This window comes from Polypterus senegalus, chromosome 15, assembly GCF_016835505.1.
Source record: "Polypterus senegalus isolate Bchr_013 chromosome 15, ASM1683550v1, whole genome shotgun sequence".
In the NCBI taxonomy this organism is placed as follows: Eukaryota; Metazoa; Chordata; class Cladistia; order Polypteriformes; family Polypteridae; genus Polypterus; species Polypterus senegalus.
The window spans coordinates 74,982,795-75,002,173 of NC_053168.1; the positions used below are offsets into that span (position 1 = coordinate 74,982,795).

At 42.0% G+C, this 19,379-nt stretch overlaps 2 protein-coding genes across 2 annotated transcripts in view; one reads left to right on the forward strand and one right to left on the reverse strand.

Annotated features, from left to right (window-relative positions):
* Nucleotides 1-7,714, forward strand: rbm48 (RNA binding motif protein 48). Its single transcript, XM_039736873.1, has 5 exons — nt 1-129; nt 913-1,103; nt 3,523-3,668; nt 4,252-4,820; nt 5,084-7,714. Exons 1-5 carry the CDS (start codon nt 19-21, stop codon nt 5,162-5,164), a joined length of 1,098 nt encoding a protein of 365 aa, XP_039592807.1. The 5' UTR covers nt 1-18; the 3' UTR covers nt 5,165-7,714.
* The window catches only part of LOC120515661 (EF-hand calcium-binding domain-containing protein 1-like), a 27,136-nt gene continuing 13,195 nt past the window's right edge, over nt 5,439-19,379 (reverse strand). Inside the window, exons 3-6 of the mRNA XM_039736874.1 lie at nt 17,076-17,180; nt 9,175-9,326; nt 6,219-6,323; nt 5,439-5,527 (exon numbers count right to left, since the gene is read on the reverse strand). Of these exons, the coding sequence (XP_039592808.1) occupies nt 5,477-5,527; nt 6,219-6,323; nt 9,175-9,326; nt 17,076-17,180 (413 nt within the window). The 3' untranslated portion in view covers nt 5,439-5,476. The remainder of the gene's footprint in view (nt 5,528-6,218; nt 6,324-9,174; nt 9,327-17,075; nt 17,181-19,379) is intronic.

The window sequence follows — 19,379 nt, forward strand, 5'->3', positions numbered from 1 at the left end:
AGGAAAGAGTCAGGTAAGATGGCATCCTCTCCATGGCAAAACTCTGAGGTATATAAACATCACCATCAGAAGGATGTATGCTTTACAAGACCGAAGTACAGAGAGGGGAGGAAACCCAAGGCTGTCAAGGTACTGGAGTTGATACATATGTTTTTTTAGGGAAAAATATAGACTATTTTTGTTGTAAATTAAATGTTTCACTTACTAGTCTTGATGGCAGTGGGCATCGATTACAAATACAGACCTACTTTAAAGGACCTTTGCTTCTTTGGTTAAGCCGCATTTGGTACAGTGCAATGCAGAAATCATCCTGCAGTCGGTGGAAAGTATCCACAATACCCGTTTGATTCTTGGAATTGTGTTCTGAATGTATTAGCATTGACAAAGGCAAAAAAAAGCTGTTGCATGGTATTTGTACCGGGCAGGACCCAAACTTGTGTGTTTGTCGTTTTCTTGCGAGTCTGCTGTATCTTGATATGGTGCTGGTTTTATTGAGCAGCAGAAATTTCACTGTCTCCTCTTTTTATTACTTAAACGTGTTTAGAATAAGACCTGACAAACAACTCGTCAGGTACGGTATCGGTTAGAGCCAGCGGCTGTATCTGGCTGCAAAGACCACCGTCATGTAGCCATCTGGTAATTGGCGTCCAGTTTGACTCCGTTGAGTCGTTTTGGTAGAATCACAGAATCGCTGCTGGCTTAGTGCAGGGCGAACAAGGCAAGGGGGATTGCACTTTTTTGAGACATGTTGATCAGCCTTCTAGAAGATATGAGAGGTTAGTAGTTTGCCTTATTTGTTTTTACGTTTTCCCACAACCTTTTATGAATTCCCTTTAACTCTCTTTAGGAAGTTTGGGCTCCTATTGGGGAAAAATGTCTTCAATTGTACGTTTTTTCTTTTTGACTTTTAAGGTGTACACAATCAACTTAGAGTCACGCTACCTGTTGGTGCAAGGAGTGCCAGCACTAGGAGTAATGACAGAGCTGATCCAACTCTTTGCACTTTATGGAGCTGTTGAGGAGTACCGCATATTGGATGATTATCCTGCAGAAGAGTTCACCGAAACCTACCTTATGAAGTTCCAAAAAATACAAAGTGCAAGGTAATTCTTTAGATGAAGTGGTTTGCTTACATTTCTGTCTAATCTCGCATTCAATGGCTAGAGCCTTCCGAGTTGAAAAGTACCTCCGTAATTCACTTTGTAAGCACTTAATGAGTATTTTAACATAGGCAGCTCTTAAGAGGAACATTTGAGTTTAGCAACTGAATTAAGTAGTCAATTGAGTGAAGCCACCACAAAACAGGCAGTGGTCCAACTACAGGTACACTTCAGAATATCGCACTTGGTGTGCTTTCAGAGTAATGGCCATTTTCTGTGGGATTCTACTTGATTTGCCTTGTTGAGATTTCAGTCACAACATTTTAAATTTAGATTGTTCCCTAAAATACTGATTAGTATATTAAACTTGCTTTGCTTTTTGACCACGATGCATAACTTTTTAACTATTTTTTTCCCCCCTTGCACACCTGTTTTCTAAGAGTGACTCCTGTAAATAACATTTTAAAAGTATGTGCTTTTTATTTAGTTTAATATTTTGTACCCGTTTTTCAGTCAGAAATACTGTGTAAATAAAAGAATAGTCTTGAGTCATCATCTATTTACTATGTGATAAAACACTAAGGCCTGTGTCTTCAGTCCCTCAAAGCAATCTGATTGGTCAGTTTGGTTTTGGTGAGACTGGTCAGTTTGGCTTTGGGGATGCAAAGAAAAAGAGGAAGTGTGAGCATGAGACATACGAGGATAAGTAATGACGCAATCTATGAGAGTCTCCTTTTAAAGGCATAAAGTATAAAGCCAGATAGGAAGCAAGAAAGATGCCTTGAAAATCTGGGAGTCTGGGAAGTAGGCTTTACGGGAGCCTGCTTGGGGGAAAGAGAGCGCTGGTGAAGAGAGGTTTAGACATACAAATACAGAGGAATGGTGCTGAAGGGCAAGATCTACCAAATAATTTTAAATGATTCTATTACCTGTCTTTGATAGGTGTTTATGGCTATTTACAAATAAAATTCAAGATGGTTGTCTTTTTGTTTTTTTTTTTTTTTTTACAACCAAATGTTGGACCTCGCAGTGTCTTATTTAGCTTCATTTGCAGGACGCATTCAAATAAATTTTAATTTTATACCAATCAGCATACAGATTAATGGTGTATTCCAGTGACATCCCCAATGTCTTAAGTAAAATCTAAAGGTCCAAAATTAAACATATTGGGCCTTGGGTAAATATCTGGTGCATAAAGACTGAGAAAATTACAGCAGAACATTGGCTTGAATTGGAGTCCCCAATGCTGTATTGTTCATTTGTGACTCATTATTTAGCACAAGCCACGTTATATGGTGGTGTCTATTAAATAAAAATGGAGAACAGTTATTTTACTACATTTAATTGAATGGAATATTTAGCCCTTTTAATGTTGTGTTTAGCATTTTCTCTCTCAAATAATAGAAATATGTATCCCTCTATAAAGGGTGAGTCAAAATTGTTTTTTTACCTTTTCATCAATATCGCATTGAATTTTGATTCCATGTTTGGAATTACATCATGCCAATGCAACGTATAACTGCCCGTGAGTGAATATCGTTTCTTTTTCTCTACAAGAAATATGTCTGACAATAGCATTCACACAAATGAGAATTGATTTCTCTCCTGGGATTTCACTTTCACCAAACAACACATTTTTTAATTCTCACGGATATGGTTCTTCATTGGGAAGAAACGCTGTTTTTTTTTTTTTTCTTTCCCCCCAATGGCAACATGAATTAGACAATCTACAAGTCTCCAACTTCAACTTTAAATCCAAACAATATATTAATCTCTTTTCACTGTTCCGTTATTTCACCAAGTAATTTCCATTTGTTTGTGCTAATGTGATCTTTTTACTATCTTTTTTTTTTTTTTTTGACTTTTGAATTTTCGTAATTCCAGCCAATGTTTTTGAATTCATTGACGTTCTACTTTGTCATCTACTCTTTGTTTTATTTCCGGCCGGCCCCGGGCTTGGTTAAATCTCTTGGCACAAAGACTTGTCTCGCGGAACGTGAAAGTGTCTCTGTGAGAAAATTCTCTCTCTCTCTCTCTCTCTCCCTCCAAACACCGACCCGAAACTCCCCCCCACACCCCAACAGGGCAAATGATTAAATAATGAGCTACAGTTGCCTGGACCTTCCATCCTGCTGTAAAGTGTCATTGTGGACTGTGCCATTTAGCTGCTTCTCCACTACTACAATATTTCTGTGAAGGAACTTTTAATGTTGTCTGTCTTTCTTGCAGATGATATGTCAAACATCTGTATTTTAAGATATCTGAGTACTATTTTAATATTGAGTTTGAAAGATTCTAACGGTCATTTGTTTGTGCTCGACCAAAATGTGTCCGCAACGTTACAGTGCCAATCAAACCTAAAGGGTAGTTAGTAATATGTTTTTTTTTTTTTTTTGTTTTGTTTCTCTATCCCCCTTCTTAGAGCTGCAAAACGCAAGTTGGATGAAAAAAGTTTCTTTGGTGGTTTGCTTCATGTCTGTTATGCACCAGAATTTGAAACATTGGAAGACACAAGAGAAAAGTTACAAGACAGAAGGCAGTTTATTGCAAGAGTAACCCATAACAAAAGTATTTTATATATTTAGCTTGTTTTAAGTATATAATTTAAAACGTTTTCTAAATGTTAGTTAGATATTTTAGGAGATCTTTCTTGCCTCAGTCACCTAGAGTAGTACATGTTCCTACCTCGGGAGCTCTGCCAGGTTAAGCGACTTGCTGAGAGCTGCATAGTGACTGGGTGGTGAAGACTAAACATGTCCCCTCATTGACTGGTGTGGCTATGCCAGTTCCTTAGCTGTTGGGGCCATCTTGACAAGTTCCTTCATAGTCTCAAACGTGTAAGCATTAGTACAGATGTTGCCTTAATGGATATTAAAACAAAATGAATGGAAACCGTGTAGATGTCACTCTATTCTGTCCCCATGTAAGGCATTATTTAGGATGTTATTACTTCCTCTGAAAAAATTAACTGTAAAAATGAATGGTGTCTTTTTCTTAATGATGTACCTAAAAATTTTCAGAGGAACTTGTGAAAACATTTAAGTTATCATTAATTAAGTTTGTGAAACCGCTGCATAAAAGCAAAGATGTAAATAGACTTTCCATGAAAAGTAAAGGTACATCAAGTGTTTTTTTTTCTTTCCTCCCACAGATAAAAATCTGCCTAAATTGGAAAAGTCTAAAGAAGCCGACAGCAGTGCTATAAGAAGCACCTTACGGAAAGAACTTGCAGCCACAGCAAAGGAATATGTTGCCAGTGAGACTGAACATTCCTCCTATTATGGTTACCCAATGCTACCACCACCTCCCCAAGAACATCTGTCCGTTTTGTCACATGTGTCTGGTTACAGGGAGCAAACTATCCGCACTCCGTCACCGTTTCAGTTGAATTCCTCTTACCCAAGTGAGATGCCTGAACCTTGGAAATTAAATGAAAAGGAGGAAACTTCAGTAAGGCCAGAGAAAACGACTCCTCCAGGTGCAAAGCCTAAGCACATTTCTGACCTTCATTGTGGCACAAGATTTATTCCAAGGACCACGTGCTTGCTGGACAGAAAACGTAAAAATGAACAAGTGGGAACTAATTTATTAGTTGGAAGCAGTGCAGATCATACAAGTGAAGTGTTAATTGGTCCAAAATTACCAAACACGCCCAAAGTAGACATGGGAGATACCTCATTAAACATAACAGCAGACTTGATTCGAAACAAAATATTAAAGGTAAGTAAAAGAATGACTTCAGCATTGTCATCAGGAAGATTCAAGTAAAATTTTACACAATTTGTGCAGCATAATTTTGTCAAGGACATCGTCAAGAAATGCAACACAGGTCGGTAGTGGAGAAGAAACTGCATAAAGCCAATTATATATTAAGTTACCAGTGGGGATGGATTTTGTGTTCAGGTGAAATGTGCACAAAAGATAAGTGGTTGGTGTTCTGGTGTCTGTATTATTACTATGTTATTACTTTTCTGTTTAATTAGGTTTCTTCAGTGTCTGAGGTGAAAGAAGAAAATCGGAACCTGCAACAAAACAATCAACCAAAACAGCGACGGAGAATCTGACCGTCTACAGCTTGTAAAGATTTAAGACGTGTGGATTGTTAATTTCCCTACCCAATCACACCCCAGACTGCTATTCAGGATTGATGAATGCACTGTATGACCACTCAGTAAACCAGTATGTATGTACAGCAAAACAGTAAGCTTCAGAAAATGAAAATGTTTTAATCTGGTTATGAAGTATTGTTCCTTCAGTTAAAACCGATTAAAAGGAAAGTCTTCCATAATTCTTTGCAATTGATACATGATAGTGTACGCGTCACTATTTACAAAATAATTTTTTTTTTTTAAATAACAGTTCTATTTCCAGGATCATTAGTTGTCAATGTCTTGCTGGAAAGCCTCTCCTTCAAATGCAAGTACAGTCTGTTGAGAAAAGAAAAACAAAAATGGTATAAAATACTTTACACCTGATCTGACTTCACAAAAAAATGAGGACATAGGCAATAATATTCACTATAACAGTAAGAAGTTGGTTCATCTCAGAGTAGGCAACAACAATATAATCTATAAATCTTGTTTTGGACCTGCTTAATGCAGGATTGTGGACAGGCTAGAGTTAAACCAGAGAGTGCTGGGTGCAATGCCACTCCAGGGCGGCCTCAGATACAGTGAGCCAATTAGAAAGTTAGCAGATGTGAATTTCTTTGAGTTGGCGCTGTGGTAATGCTACTGCTTTGCAACAAAAATGCCATTTTTCACATCACAGGTTGTTTGTGTGGAGTTTAAATGTTCTCCTTGTGGTTGTGTGGGTTTCCTCTCATAGATTACAAATCTGCAGGTTAGGTGGATTAGCATTGGTAAATTGACCCCAGTTTGTTTGTCTGTGTGTCCATCCTGGAATGGACTGGTGCCCAGGCTAGGGTTTGTCCCTGATGTGCACCCTGCGCTTGATGGGTTAGGTTCCTGCAGCCCGGTGACCGTTTGGATATTGCCAGTTTGGAAAATGGATGAGTATCTTTGGGCTTTGTGTGGAAAACCTATGCAGATGTGGGCAGAACATGCAAACTTGATGCAGATGGTGACAAGTGAGAGGTACACACGTTTTCACTTATACCTTGGTGTCTGGCAGACATGATCCAAAAGCTTCAAGCAAGAGCTCTTCATCTCTAACGGCCTTTTCAAAGTCTGAAAATGAAAGCCTGCCATCGTGATCATGGTCCTGTTAAAAAGAGAAGAGTATTTTAGAAACAAAACGTGCATAATATCTAGATGTACAAGTTGTCACACTAGTGACATGCGTATAGCGCCCATATAAACTTCATAACTAAGTTGTAGTGTTTAATTAGTGTGTATTAACAGTAATAAAAAAAAAAAAAACACAGTAAAATTATTACACTTTTTTTTGTGATAAAGCTGTGCTTTTTTTGTCCTTGCTTACATAGTAGCCGATGCCATTTGTCTACAGGATCTACTAGAGAAAGGTTTTCACTTTACACTAAGACTGTAAGCGCATCATGTGGTACTCCATGATAAAATTACTCAAAATAAATATGTGCAGCCTTCCACAGATGCTTTACAGTATTTCTAAGACTTGTTGTTATAATACATTTGTCTACAGCTGATATAGAAAGATCACACTTCAAGGATCTGCAGGCGAGAACGCTGGCAATTTTGAAAGTGAAATTAATATTTTTGTTTTACTTAATTACTTTTGTTTTTTGTTGCTGGTTTAATGTTAAAGGTGCTAACAAAACATTTTAATAGTTGGTGACATACCATGGCTGCCATCTCTAAGAAATTTGACAAACTAGAGGAGGCCATTCAGTACATCAAACCCATTTGTTTAGCTGCTTGTTAAAGGTTGTCAGGGGGTCTTCTGCTGCTATTGTTCAGTATGTTGCTGCAGGCCCCCACAAGTTGGCATTCTGGCTTCAGTCCTTCCTCGTGTGTACCACACATTACTGGAGTGATGCTTATGCCAGTGGTTGCCAATTTTAGATCTAGTGGAAGAGTTTGGTTTCCATTGGCAACTTTTACTGATTCTGAGGTGTATTTAGTTCATTTACTTTTTTCACATTCATAAATAATTGCCAAATTTTGGTGTGCTTTATGCAGAGAGAGGTTGAGAACCTGCACTGATACAGCGTGTTCCTGCACACATCCCATGAAGACCAACTACAAATCAAATTTTCGATTAACCTACTGGAACAGCATATTTTTGGGGGGGGTGGGGGGCGTCCTTGTCACTGTTCCATTGTCATGGACTCTGATCACAGGTCAGACACTCACTGTGGAGTTTGTCCTGTGGCCAAGTGCGTTTCATCCAAGAAAGCAAGTTTCCTCCCACGTTTCACAGAAAGACCTACAATTTATGGCTGTTAACCGACAAATTGGCCAGTTGTGTGGGCCTTGCCTCTTATGCTACACTCTGTGACCCAGGATTGTAATATATGAATTCAAAAAAGTAAATGAATTTTCTTTTCTAGGCAGGAGATGTATTTTACTTTGATGTCCACTCCTTTTTTTTTAATTGTCACTGTAACAGAAACTAATGAAGGAACAATCTGTAAGCTATGAATTAAAACAGAATACTATACTCAATGGAAAATACTAAAAGAGTCTGTATCATTCTTAAGGGTCTCTGTAGGATTAGTTTTTCAATGTACTGTATAACCAACAAGCTTTCCAACTGAGTTACCGCTTACTCAGTGTGGGACATTTTGTGTTAAAGGGTCTATTGCTTTTAGCAAGAAATGCCACATACTGTACAAATAAAACTGAATTTCTAGTTCAGTGTCAATTAGATGACCACAATCTGCTAAAGGTCCAGAAGGCATGGACCTGTAAGAGCTAGGTGTGAGCCTCTGATTAAATTAGAGAGCCCCCAGTCCAGTTTAACATCCATTTGCTGAACCAGCTCAATCCAATTTTATGGTTGGTTGTAGTAGAAGCCCACCATGTAAACATTCTATTTTCTTACTGGATGTGGGAGTATTTTCCCCACTGCACTGTGTGACAACTAGGTGGGGGGGGGGAGGGGGTTTCAGCACCCTAATCACAACCAGAACTACACAAGGCCTGGGTTCAAACAAGTGATTTACTGTGCACAAATACCTTTCATAGGCTTCTTCAAAAGGTTGCACAAGCACAATTATCAACAAAAGTCTTCTTTTCTGTCTCTTCCCTCTCCTCCTCCACCCGACTCTGTCTCCCCTCGAGTGAGGAGGAGTGGGTGCCATTATATCAGACCAGGGAGTACTTCTGCTGCTGCCATGTTGTATCCAGGATACACTTCTGGGTCAGGCAGAACCTCCTTAAAAAACAAACCTCCTCCCCACAGCTGCCTTTGCCACCTCCAATGAGAACCTGCAGGGCTGCCTATTATTTGAACTTCAATTCCCATGAACCCCTGCGGGAGTGTATATGGGTGACCCACCAGAGAGCTGCTGCCACCCGTGTGGGCCCCAGGGAGGGCCTCCTTCCATTATAAAGGTGTCCCATGTGGGTAAGGTACCACCCATCCTAGTAAGGATGCCAGCAAACCCCTGTCTTCTATGACAACTGAAAGTAAGTTTCTGCCTGCTTTCGTGTTTCCTGTTAGTTCAATGGTGCCGGATCACCGGTGTTTGCCAATTTAAATTGCAAATTAAGTTGTAACCTGGCCAGTGACCTTTTTGAAAATAGTAATGTATAATAATTAAAACATATATCCAGCTATCATTAAATCCCCTTAAGCCAGTTCAGTGTCATGGGGCCTGGTGCCTATCCATCATTGCTACTTCCTTCTAGAAGGAATGAACCAGTCCTGGTTTGAGGGCCCAGTCCATAGAAGAGCTGATGCTGATGCACATACTTTGGACAATTTAGAGTCAAGAATTAGCACACACATGTTTAGGATGTGGATGGAAAGCCAAAATACTACCATGTGCAGTCAGTAGGCTGGGATATGAACCCAATCTACCTACCAGCACTGTGAGACACCAACACAAACCCTTCTGCCACCATACTGCTGATACCATCAACATCTTTTATGTATACCATCAACGGTATACTGCAATTTGAAAACATACCATTTTTTTCAGGGTTATTTCAACTAAATCTTTAATTCCTTCATCGGGATCTTCTTCTGTTGGCTGTTTCGTGAGGCTGTTTTTCAACATATGAAACATTTCTTCCCTTGAAATATATCCATCTCCATTCAAGTCATACACATCAAAACAGTCTGGACAAAAACATTAAGCACAAAAAGAATGAAAGCATATTTATAAAGTGGATGTAATAAAAAAAAACCTTTGGAAGCCTAGAGATGTGCATTTTAACAAATGCATTTTGACTATATTACTTTTAAAAGAAATTATTTAAACTGATTATGAATAGCAGCAAAATACTGTGCTGCAAAGACTATATCCACAGGGCTTCTTCCTAAACACCAGCCCCCCGTTCCTCCAGTCCATGCATTTCAAACAATCACCAGAGTTTCCGGGGGAGAGCAAAAGGTGCTGAACAAAAGATGTGAGGCTGAGAGAAAATAAAATTCTAAAATTGCTGGAATTGAATAGCTCAATCCAGGTGAAGCTTAATAATTTGCACATTGTAATGAGCACTGCGACGGTGGAAACAGACTCGCACACACACGTAGACCACCGCAGCCACTGGCCTTCATACATTTAAGAAGTGTTTCTGTCTGTTGCAGTATTTTTCTGTTATTTTGATTTTTGTACATCACTTTATGTCATAACAGCAAACAGAGTTTAGATGAGCAGTGAGGTCCACGGATATACAAAGTGTTAAAACACTGCAGATATTTTGTCATGGCTTGTTTGCATTTCCAGTTGCACAGTAATGTTAAATTTCTTTAGCGTTTGGACGCACAGTCAGAAGGTGGATGCTGTACAGCCTTCTCTGTGCTTTACTAGTCTCGTCAGGCAGATTTGTTGATTCAGGTGTTTGAAGTACTGAAATCTGCATCACCTGTGGCTCTCCGTTATCAACTCTCATAACGCTCCTTTTGATGGAGTGTGACACTTCTTCTTTCGGCTGCTCCCATTAGGGGTTGCCACAGTGGATCATCTTTTTCGCTACCTTTCTGTCCTCTGCATCTTGTTCTGTTACACCCATCACCTGCATGTCCTCTCTCACCACATCCATAAACCTTCTCTTAGGCCTTCCTCTTTTCCTCTTCCCTGACAGCTCTATCCTTAGCATCCTTCTCCCAATATACCCAGCATCTCTCCTCTGCACATGTCCAAACCAACGCAATCTTGCCTCTCTGACTTTGTCTCCCAACTGTCCAACTTGAGCTGACCCTCTAATGTACTCATTTCTAATCCTATCCATCCTCGTCACGCCCAGTGCAAATCTTAGCATCTTTAACTCTCTGCCACCTCCAGCTCTGTCTCCTGCTTTCTGGTCAGTGCCCTCGTCTCCAACCCATATAACATATCTGGTCTCACTACCGTCCTGTAGACCTTCCCTTTCTCTCTTGCTGATACCCGTCTGTCACAAATTACTCCTGACACTTTTCTCCACCCATTCCACCCTACCTGCACTCTTTCTCTTCCACAACCCCCATTACTCTGTACTGTTGATCCCAAGTATTTAAACTCATCCACCTTCACCAACTCTACTCCCTGCATCCTCACCATTCCACTGACCTCCCTCTCATTTACACACATGTATTCTGTCTTGTTCCTACTGACCTTCATTCCTCTCCTCTCTGCACACACAACACCTGCGACAACATATCATTCACGTTTACCACTCGTCCATTGATGCCATCGAATGCCAGTGTAGAATCTGATGCTACAGAAAGTCTTTTCCCTTGAGTCAGATTATGTTTATTTTTAAAATGAGTAATGTGCTCTCTGTACAAACGACACACATGTATACTGTATGTCTAATAGTTTTTTTTAGGAGACTTTGACTGTGGATGATAAACAGAAGCTTGCTCTCTGTTGGACCAGGTTAACGAGACCATCTCTGCTGCCTTCATGAGGCTTTGGATTGGTTTAGAAACGCGAAACTCAGTGGGCAGCCTAATTGTTCTCTCCCAGTTTTAGATACAATTCACTCAAGGTAGTCTCTAGATGTATATATTATACAGTGGTGTGAAAAACTATTTGCCCCAATCCTGATTTCTTCTTCTTTTGCATGTTTGTCACACAAAATGTTTCTGATCATCAAACACATTCAACCATTAGTCAAATATAACACAAGTAAACACAAAATGCAGTTTTTAAATGATGGTTTTTATTATTTAGGGAGAGAAAAATCCAAACCTACATGGCCCTGTGTGAAAAAGTAATTGCCCCCTTGTTCAAAAAGAACCTAACTGTGGTGTATCACACCTGAGTTCAATTTCCGTAGCCACCCCAGACCTGATTACTGCCACACCTGTTTCAATCAAGAAATCACTTCAATAGGAGCTGCCTGACACAGAGAAGTAGACCAAAAGCACCTCAAAAGCTAGACATCATGCCAAGATCCAAAGAAATTCAGGAACAAATGAGAACAGAAGTCATTGAGATCTATCAGTCTGATAAAGGTTATAAAGCCATTTCTAAAGCTTTGGGACTCCAGCGAACCACAGTGAGAGCCATTATCCACAAATGGCAAAAACATGGAACAGTGGTGAACCTTCCCAGGAGTGGCCGGCCGACCAAAATTACCCCAAGAGCGCAGAGACGACTCATCCGAGAGGTCACAAAGACCCCAGGACAACGTCTAAAGAACTGCAGGCCTCACTTGCCTCAATTAAGGTCAGTGTTCACGACTCCACCATAACAAAGAGACTGGGCAAAAACGGTCTGCATGGCAGATTTCCAAGACGCAAACCACTGTTAAGCAAAAAGAATATTAGGGCTCGTCTCAATTTTGCTAAGAAACATCTCAATGATTGCCAAGACTTTTGGGAAAATACCTTGTGGACTGATGAGACAAAAGTTGAACTTTTTGGAAGGCAAATGTCCCGTTACATCTGGCGTAAAAGGAACACAGCATTTCAGAAAAAGAACATCATACCAACAGTAAAATATGGTGGTGGTAGTGTGATGGTCTGGGGTTGTTTTGCTGCTTCAGGACCTGGAAGGCTTGCTGTGATAGATGGAACCATGAATTCTACTGTCTACCAAAAATCCTGAAGGAGAATGTCCGGCCATCTGTTCGTCAACTCAAGCTGAAGCTATCTTTGGTGCTGCAACAGGACAATGACCCAAAACACACCAGCAAATCCACCTCTGAATGGCTGAAGAAAAACAAAATGAAGACTTTGGAGTGGCCTAGTCAAAGTCCTGACCTGAATCCAATTGAGATGCTATGGCATGACCTTCAAAAGGCGGTTCATGCTAGAAAACCCTCAAATAAAGCTGAATTACAACAATTCTGCAAAGATGAGTGGGCCAAAATTCCTCCAGAGCGCTGTAAAAGACTCACTGCAAGTTATCGCAAACGCTTGATTGCAGTTATTGCTGCTAAGGGTGGCCCAACCAGTTATTAGGTTCAGGGGCAATTACTTTTCACACAGGGCCATGTAGGTTTGGATTTTTTCTCCCTAAATAATAAAAACCATCATTTAAAAACTGCATTTTGTGTTTACTTGTGTTATATCTGACTAATGGTTAAATGTGTTTGATGATCAGAAACATTTTGTGTGACAAACATGCAAAAGAATAAGAAATCAGGAAGGGGGCAAATAGTTTTTCACACCACTGTATGGACATGTGGCTTCAGCAAGACTAATAAATCACTAACCTCTGAGAAGGCCAGTATTACCTCTAGTGAAGTGAGCAAATGTATTTATAGTGATATATCACTGCTTTGTTGCCTTCTCCAAAGCAAAGCATGCACTTAAGTTTAAAATTATAAAATTAGGTAGACCAAATATTATTTGACTGACTGGTTACTTAAGCATGTCCATAATATATACCACTTTTTAAACATTCTTCCTTATATTTCCTTACTTATTCTCCTCTCCATTACACAAAACAAAAAATATACAGCAGGCCATTTGTAGAACTGACAATTAACTGAAAATGAATGTTTTTGAGATGTGAGAGAAAGAACATGAAGACAAAGCTATAATGTGCACATTCCACACACAGTGCTTGAATCAGGAACGCAAGTGGAAAGAAATGCGAGGCAATTGAAAGACTGCAACAGTTTTAATAAAACACTGAGCAGATCCTCGAAGTTGACTCATTCTTCTGAAGTAGAATATTCAAGTCTGCTCTGTTAGAGGATTTGAACAGACACATCTGCCCGCTACTTACAAAATGCATTACTTGCACTGATAGAAGGGTTATGTATTTGATAAGCAGGATAGATGGATAATTGATAATTCAGTGATGTAAATCATCCATCCATTCTCTTCCGCTTATCCGAGGTCGGGTCGCGGGGGCAGCAGCTTAAGCAGAGAGGCCCAGACTTCCCTCTCCCCGGCCACTTCTTCCAGCTCTTCGGGAGAATCCCAAAGGCGTTCCCAGGCCAGCCGGGAGACATAGTCCCTCCAGCGTGTCCTGGGTCTTCCCCGGGGCCTCCTCCCGGTTGGACGTGCCCGGAACACCTCACCAGGGAGCCGTCCAGGAGGCATCCTGATCAGATGCCGAGCCACCTCATCTGACTCCTCTCGATGCGGAGGAGCAGCGGCTCTACTCTGAGCCCCTCCCGGATGACTGAGCTTCTCACCCTATCTTTAAGGGAAAGCCCAGACACCCTGCGGAGGAAACTCATTTCAGCCGCTTGTATTGCGATCTCGTTCTTTGGTCACTACCCATAGCTCATGACCATAGGTGAGGGTAGGAAGGTAGATCGACTGGTAAATTGAGAGCTTTGCCTTACGGCTCAGCTCCTTTTTCACCACGACAGACCGATGCAGAGCCCGCATCACTGCGGATGCCGCACCGATCCGCCTGTCGATCTCACGCTCCATTCTTCCCTCACTCGTGAACAAGACCCCGAGATACTTGAACTCTTCCACTTGGGGCAGGATCTCTCCCCCAACCCTGAGAGGGCACTCCACCCTTTTCCGGCTGAGGACCATGCTCTCGGATTTGGAGGTGCTGATTCTCATCCCAGCCGCTTCACACTCAGCTGCGAACCGATCCAGAGAGCTGAAGATCACGGCCTGATGAAGCAAACAGGACAACATCATCTGCAAAAGCAGTGACCCAATCCTGAGTCCACCAAACCGACCCCTTCAACACCCTGGCTGCGCCTAGAAATTCTGTCCATAAAAGTTATGAACAGAATGGTGACAAAGGGCAGCCCTGGCGGAGTCCAACTCTCACTGGAAGCGGGCTCGACTTACTGCCGCAATGCGGACCAAGCTCTGACACGGTTGTACAGAGACCGAACAGCTCTTATCAGGGGGTCCGGTACCCCATACTCCCGGAGCACCCCCCACAGGATTCCCCGAGGGACACGGTCGAATGCCTTTTCCAAGTCCACAAAACACATGTAGACCGGTCGGGCAAACTCCCATGCACCCTCCAGGACTCTGCTAAGGGTGAAGAGCTGGTCCACTGTTCCGACCAGGACGAAAACCACACTGTTCCTCCTGAATCCGAGGTTGACTATCCGACGGACCCTCCTCTCCAGAACCCCGAATAGACTTTTCCAGGGAGGCTGAGGAGTGTGATCCCTCTATAGTTGGAACACACCCTCCGGTCCCCTTTTAAAGAGGGGACCACCACCCCGGTCTGCCAATCCAGAGGCACTGTCCCGATGTCCATGCGATGTTGCAGAGGCGTGTCAACCAAGACAGTCCTACAACATCCAGAGCCTTAAGGAACTCGGTATCTCATCCACCCCGGGCCCTGCCACCAAGGAGTTTTTGACCACCTCGGTGACTTCAGTCCCAGAGATGGGAGAGCCCACCTCAGAGTCCCCAGGCTCTGCTTCCTCATTGGAAGGCATGTTAGTGGGATTGAGGAGGTCTTGAAGTACTCCTCCCACCGACCCTAGCGTCAGTGAGGTCAGCAGCGCACCATCCCCACTATACGGTGTTGACACTGCACTGCTTCCCCTCCTGAGACGCCGGACGGTGGACCAGAATCTCCTCGAAGCCGTCCAAAGTCGTTCTCCATGGCCTCCAAACTCCTCCCATGCCCGAGTTTTGCCTCAGCAACAACGAAGCGCGTTCCGCTTGGCCTGCCGGTACCTATCAGCTGCCTCCAGAGACCCACAGGACAAAAAAGTCCTATAGGACTCCTTCTTCAGCTTGACGGCATCCCTCACCGGTGTCCACCAACGGGTTCGGGGATTGCCGCCACGACAGGCACCGACCACCTTGCGGCCACAGCTCCGGTCAGCCGCCTCAACAATAGAGGCACGGAACATGGCCCATTGGACTCAATGTCCCCACCTCCCTCGGGGCGTGGTTGAAGTTCTGCGGAGGTGGGAGTTGAAGCTACTTCTGACAGGGACTCTGCCAGCCGTTCCCAGCAGACCCTCACAACACGTTTGGGCCTACCAGGTCTGACCGGCATCTTCCCCCACCATCGAAGCCAACTCACCACCAGGTGGTGATCAGTTGACAGCTCCGCCCCTCTCTTCACCCGAGTGTCCAAGACATATGGCCGCAAGTCCGGCGACACACCACAAAGTCGATCATCGACCTGAGGCCTAGGGTGTCCTGGTGCCAAGTGCACATATGAACACCCTTATGCTTGAACATGGTGTTCGTTATGGACAATCCGTGACGAGCACAGAAGTCCAATAACAAAACACGCTCGGGTTCAGATCGGGGGGGCCATTCCTCCCAATCACGCCCTTCCAGGTCTCACTGTCATTGCCCACGTGAGCATTGAAGTCTCCCAGCAAAACGAGGGAATCCCAGAAGGTATGCCCTCTAGCAACCCTCCAGAGACTCCAAAAGGGTGGATACTCCAAACTGCTGTTGGCATACGCACAAACAACAGTCAGGACCCTTCCCCCCACCCGAAGGCGGAGGGAGGCCACCCTCTCCTCCACCGGGGTAAACCCCAATGCACAGGCTCCGAGTCGGGGGGCAATAAGTATGCCCACACCTGCTCGGCGCCTCTCACCGGGGGCAACTCCAGAGTGGTAGAGAGTCCAGCCCCTCTCAAGGAGATTGGTTCCAGAGTCCAAGCTGTGCGTCGAGGTGAGTCCGACTATTTCTAGCCGGAACCTCTCGACCTCGTGCACTAGCTCAGGCTCCTTCCCCTTCAGAGAGGTGACATTTCACGTCCCAAGAGCCAGTTTCTGTAGCCAAGGATCGGACCGCCAAGGTCCCCGCCTTCGGCCACCACCCAACTCACATTGCACCCAACCTCCTTGGCCCCTCCCATAGGTGGTGAGCCCATGGGGAGGAGGATCCACGTTACCTCTTTGGGCTGTGCCCGCCGAGCCCCATGGGTGCAGGCCCGGCCACCAGGCGCGCCATCGAGCCCCACCTCCAGGCCTGGCTCCAGAGGGGGCCCGGTGACCAGCGTCGGGCAAGGGAAAACGTTGTCCCAGTTTTATTTTCATTGGAGGTTTATTGAACCGCTCTTTGTCTCATCCCTCACCCAGGACCAGTTTGCCTTGGGTGGCCCTACCAGAGGCATAAAGCCCCGGACAACATAGCTCCTAGGATCATTGGGACACGCAAACCCCTCCACCACGATAAGGTGACAGTTCAAGGAGGAGTGTGATGTAAATCAGACAAAAATAAAAATGGTCTAAGTAGAAGAACATGTTTAGACTGGCAGGCAGTGCATGTTACATGTACAGCGAAATGCTTACTTGCATGTGCAAATCAACACACAACACATGGCCACCTTCATCTTTGAAACACTTGCCTTCTTTACATGAAAAGTCTCTGAACACAGTTTTAATTCTGCAAACTAAAACATGTTCTAATATCGAAGAAATAAGGTACTCGACAACTGAGTGACTTCTGTCATGTTTGTCCATCATAGTTGTGTAATTCAGTCTTTGTATAACTTCAGTAAGCATGAATGAATTAACTTACATTTTATTCTTTCATCCAGCGTCCCACGTAGAAATACAGAGAGGCCTTCTATCCACTCTTTAATGCTAATAAAGCCGTCATTGTCCTTGTCAAAAGCACGAAATGCTAAATGAAGACAAAATATAATAAGCCAACAATCAAAACACATTTCATGAGTCACATTAACAATTACTGTCCAACACTACACAATTATGTAAAATCTGTAACAAAAACATTTATTTTTCAATTACATTTTAAATTAAATATGTGTTTTGTCAGAGTCAATCAGAGGTAAGTTAAAAGGCAAAAAACAGAAACAATCGGGAGATGAATGACAGAACTCTTACACCAACAAACAAAAAGTGATCAAAATCAATTAGGTGATTTCTCCAAAGCCCAACATGTAAATCAAGAATCACTACCACGACACTGGCCAAAGTCCTACCTCCATAACATGACTTGTTTTCAGCTACTGTCTCCAAATGTTTTATGAATAAAACAAAAACTTGGACAGCAGGAATACTGTGGAACCATCTTATATACTGACTAATTGAAGACGTCACACGGTGCAACTTCCTTTTGTCACATGGTAACAACGAAGCACCACTGCAAACAACAGTATGACTGTGGCCAGGACAAATGTCCCAAAATAGCGGCAATAGCGCGAAAAACAAAATAGGATACAAAAAAAAATTTATAAACATTTTTCATAAAACCAATGGCCAGTCATAAAACCCAGAAAAATGTTCCCAAACCTCTAAATTATAGCATTATAAAGTTCTGTGTGATTAGATAGATAGCTGTTGAGGTAAATACATAAATAGGCAGATAAATAATATTATATATATATATATATATTACTGTATAGGGTGGTCCAGGTCTAATTATGCAATGTTCATTACGCTATAACTTATTACGTTTATTACATAGAAAATCCCAGACCATTGAGAAGTGTGCAAACTGACGACATGAACAACAACAACAACAACATTTATTTATATAGCACATTTTCATACAAACAGTAGCTCAAAGTGCTTTACATAATAAAGAATAGAAAAATAAAAGACACAATAAGAAAACAAAATAAATCAACATTAATTAACATCGAATAAGAGTAAGGTTCAATGGCCAGGGGGGACAGAAAAAACAAAAAAAACTTTAAATTTAAACCTTTGTTTTATTGCTTACCTTTTCATCATTGTTGGTCATTCATTGTATTTCAACTCATTAAATTTGAATAAAAACTGGAAAATCTGAGATGTTCTAAAACTTTTGATCAGTAGTATACAGTGTATATATATATATATATAGTAAAAAGGCATTATATAGGCGCTCGACCCGACACAGACTCATACCAGAAGCATGTATAAAAATAAAGAAACTTTTTATTTTCTTCACCCAGGGGGGCGGCCATCTAGCGTCCAGGGGGAGGTATTGCACCGTCCATGGCTGCTCCGCCTGGGCATATAACGAAGGGGCATCCCGGGCGGTCATGGACCCCAGCCATATGCCACTATATATATATATATATATATATATATATATATATATATACATACACACACACACACACACACACACATACACATACTGTACACACACAATTTTTTCTTGTAGACAAAGTGAAAGCATTTAATAACAGTTCTCAAAACAATATATAAACTTCAGTTCACATCAAATGGTTTCATAAAAAAGTGAATATTCAAAATGCTACTAATAAATGTCCTCTATTATGCAAAACAGTGGCCCCAAACAAGTCTTTTTTTTCCAGATTTTGCTATTTTAGCCCTGGCTTTCATATTGCCACTTGACCAGTCAGACCTACAGCTTCATTTCACAGTGGAAAGTGACACTTGCTTACTTTGCCCACTGTCCTGTGAGGTGCCCGTCACCCAAGCTGTTCAGTCTCAGACACTTGTCTTCTCATTTTGTTTGGGCTTTGGCTCTGCCAGACCTGTTCCTGTCAAGAGTTTCTTCCAGTTTCCAAGTTCCTTTTGATGGTGTAGGAAACTGCACTCACTGACATCTTTCTCTGAAGGAGAGACTTAAACTTTTACGTAGGGCTGTTGTTTGATTAAAACATTGAAATCGCAATTTCTCGAAATTGAGGATGTATTAATCGCAATTTATCATATTTCCTTCAAACATATTAATGTTTCTTTAAAGCAGAAATACCTCTGTTATTCATTTTTAATAAAAAATATTTTTAAGCACTTATGCAAATTTAATTATTTTAAATAGTTTATTGAAACCTTTTGTGTAACATAAACAACTGAATAAGCAGTGACACATGAATCAGTCTGCAGCAAAAAGTAAGTTTTTTGT

What these genes read in the sequence shown, in the direction of transcription:
- rbm48 (XM_039736873.1), top strand. Translation starts at nt 19, where the DNA reads ATGGCATCCTCTCCATGGCAAAACTCTGAGGTATATAAACATCACCAT. An exon ending in GGAAACCCAAGGCTGTCAAG is followed by an intron (nt 130 to 912) that starts GTACTGGAGTTG and finishes TTGACTTTTAAG; the next exon opens with GTGTACACAATCAACTTAGA. An exon ending in CAAAAAATACAAAGTGCAAG is followed by an intron (nt 1,104 to 3,522) that starts GTAATTCTTTAG and finishes CCCCCTTCTTAG; the next exon opens with AGCTGCAAAACGCAAGTTGG.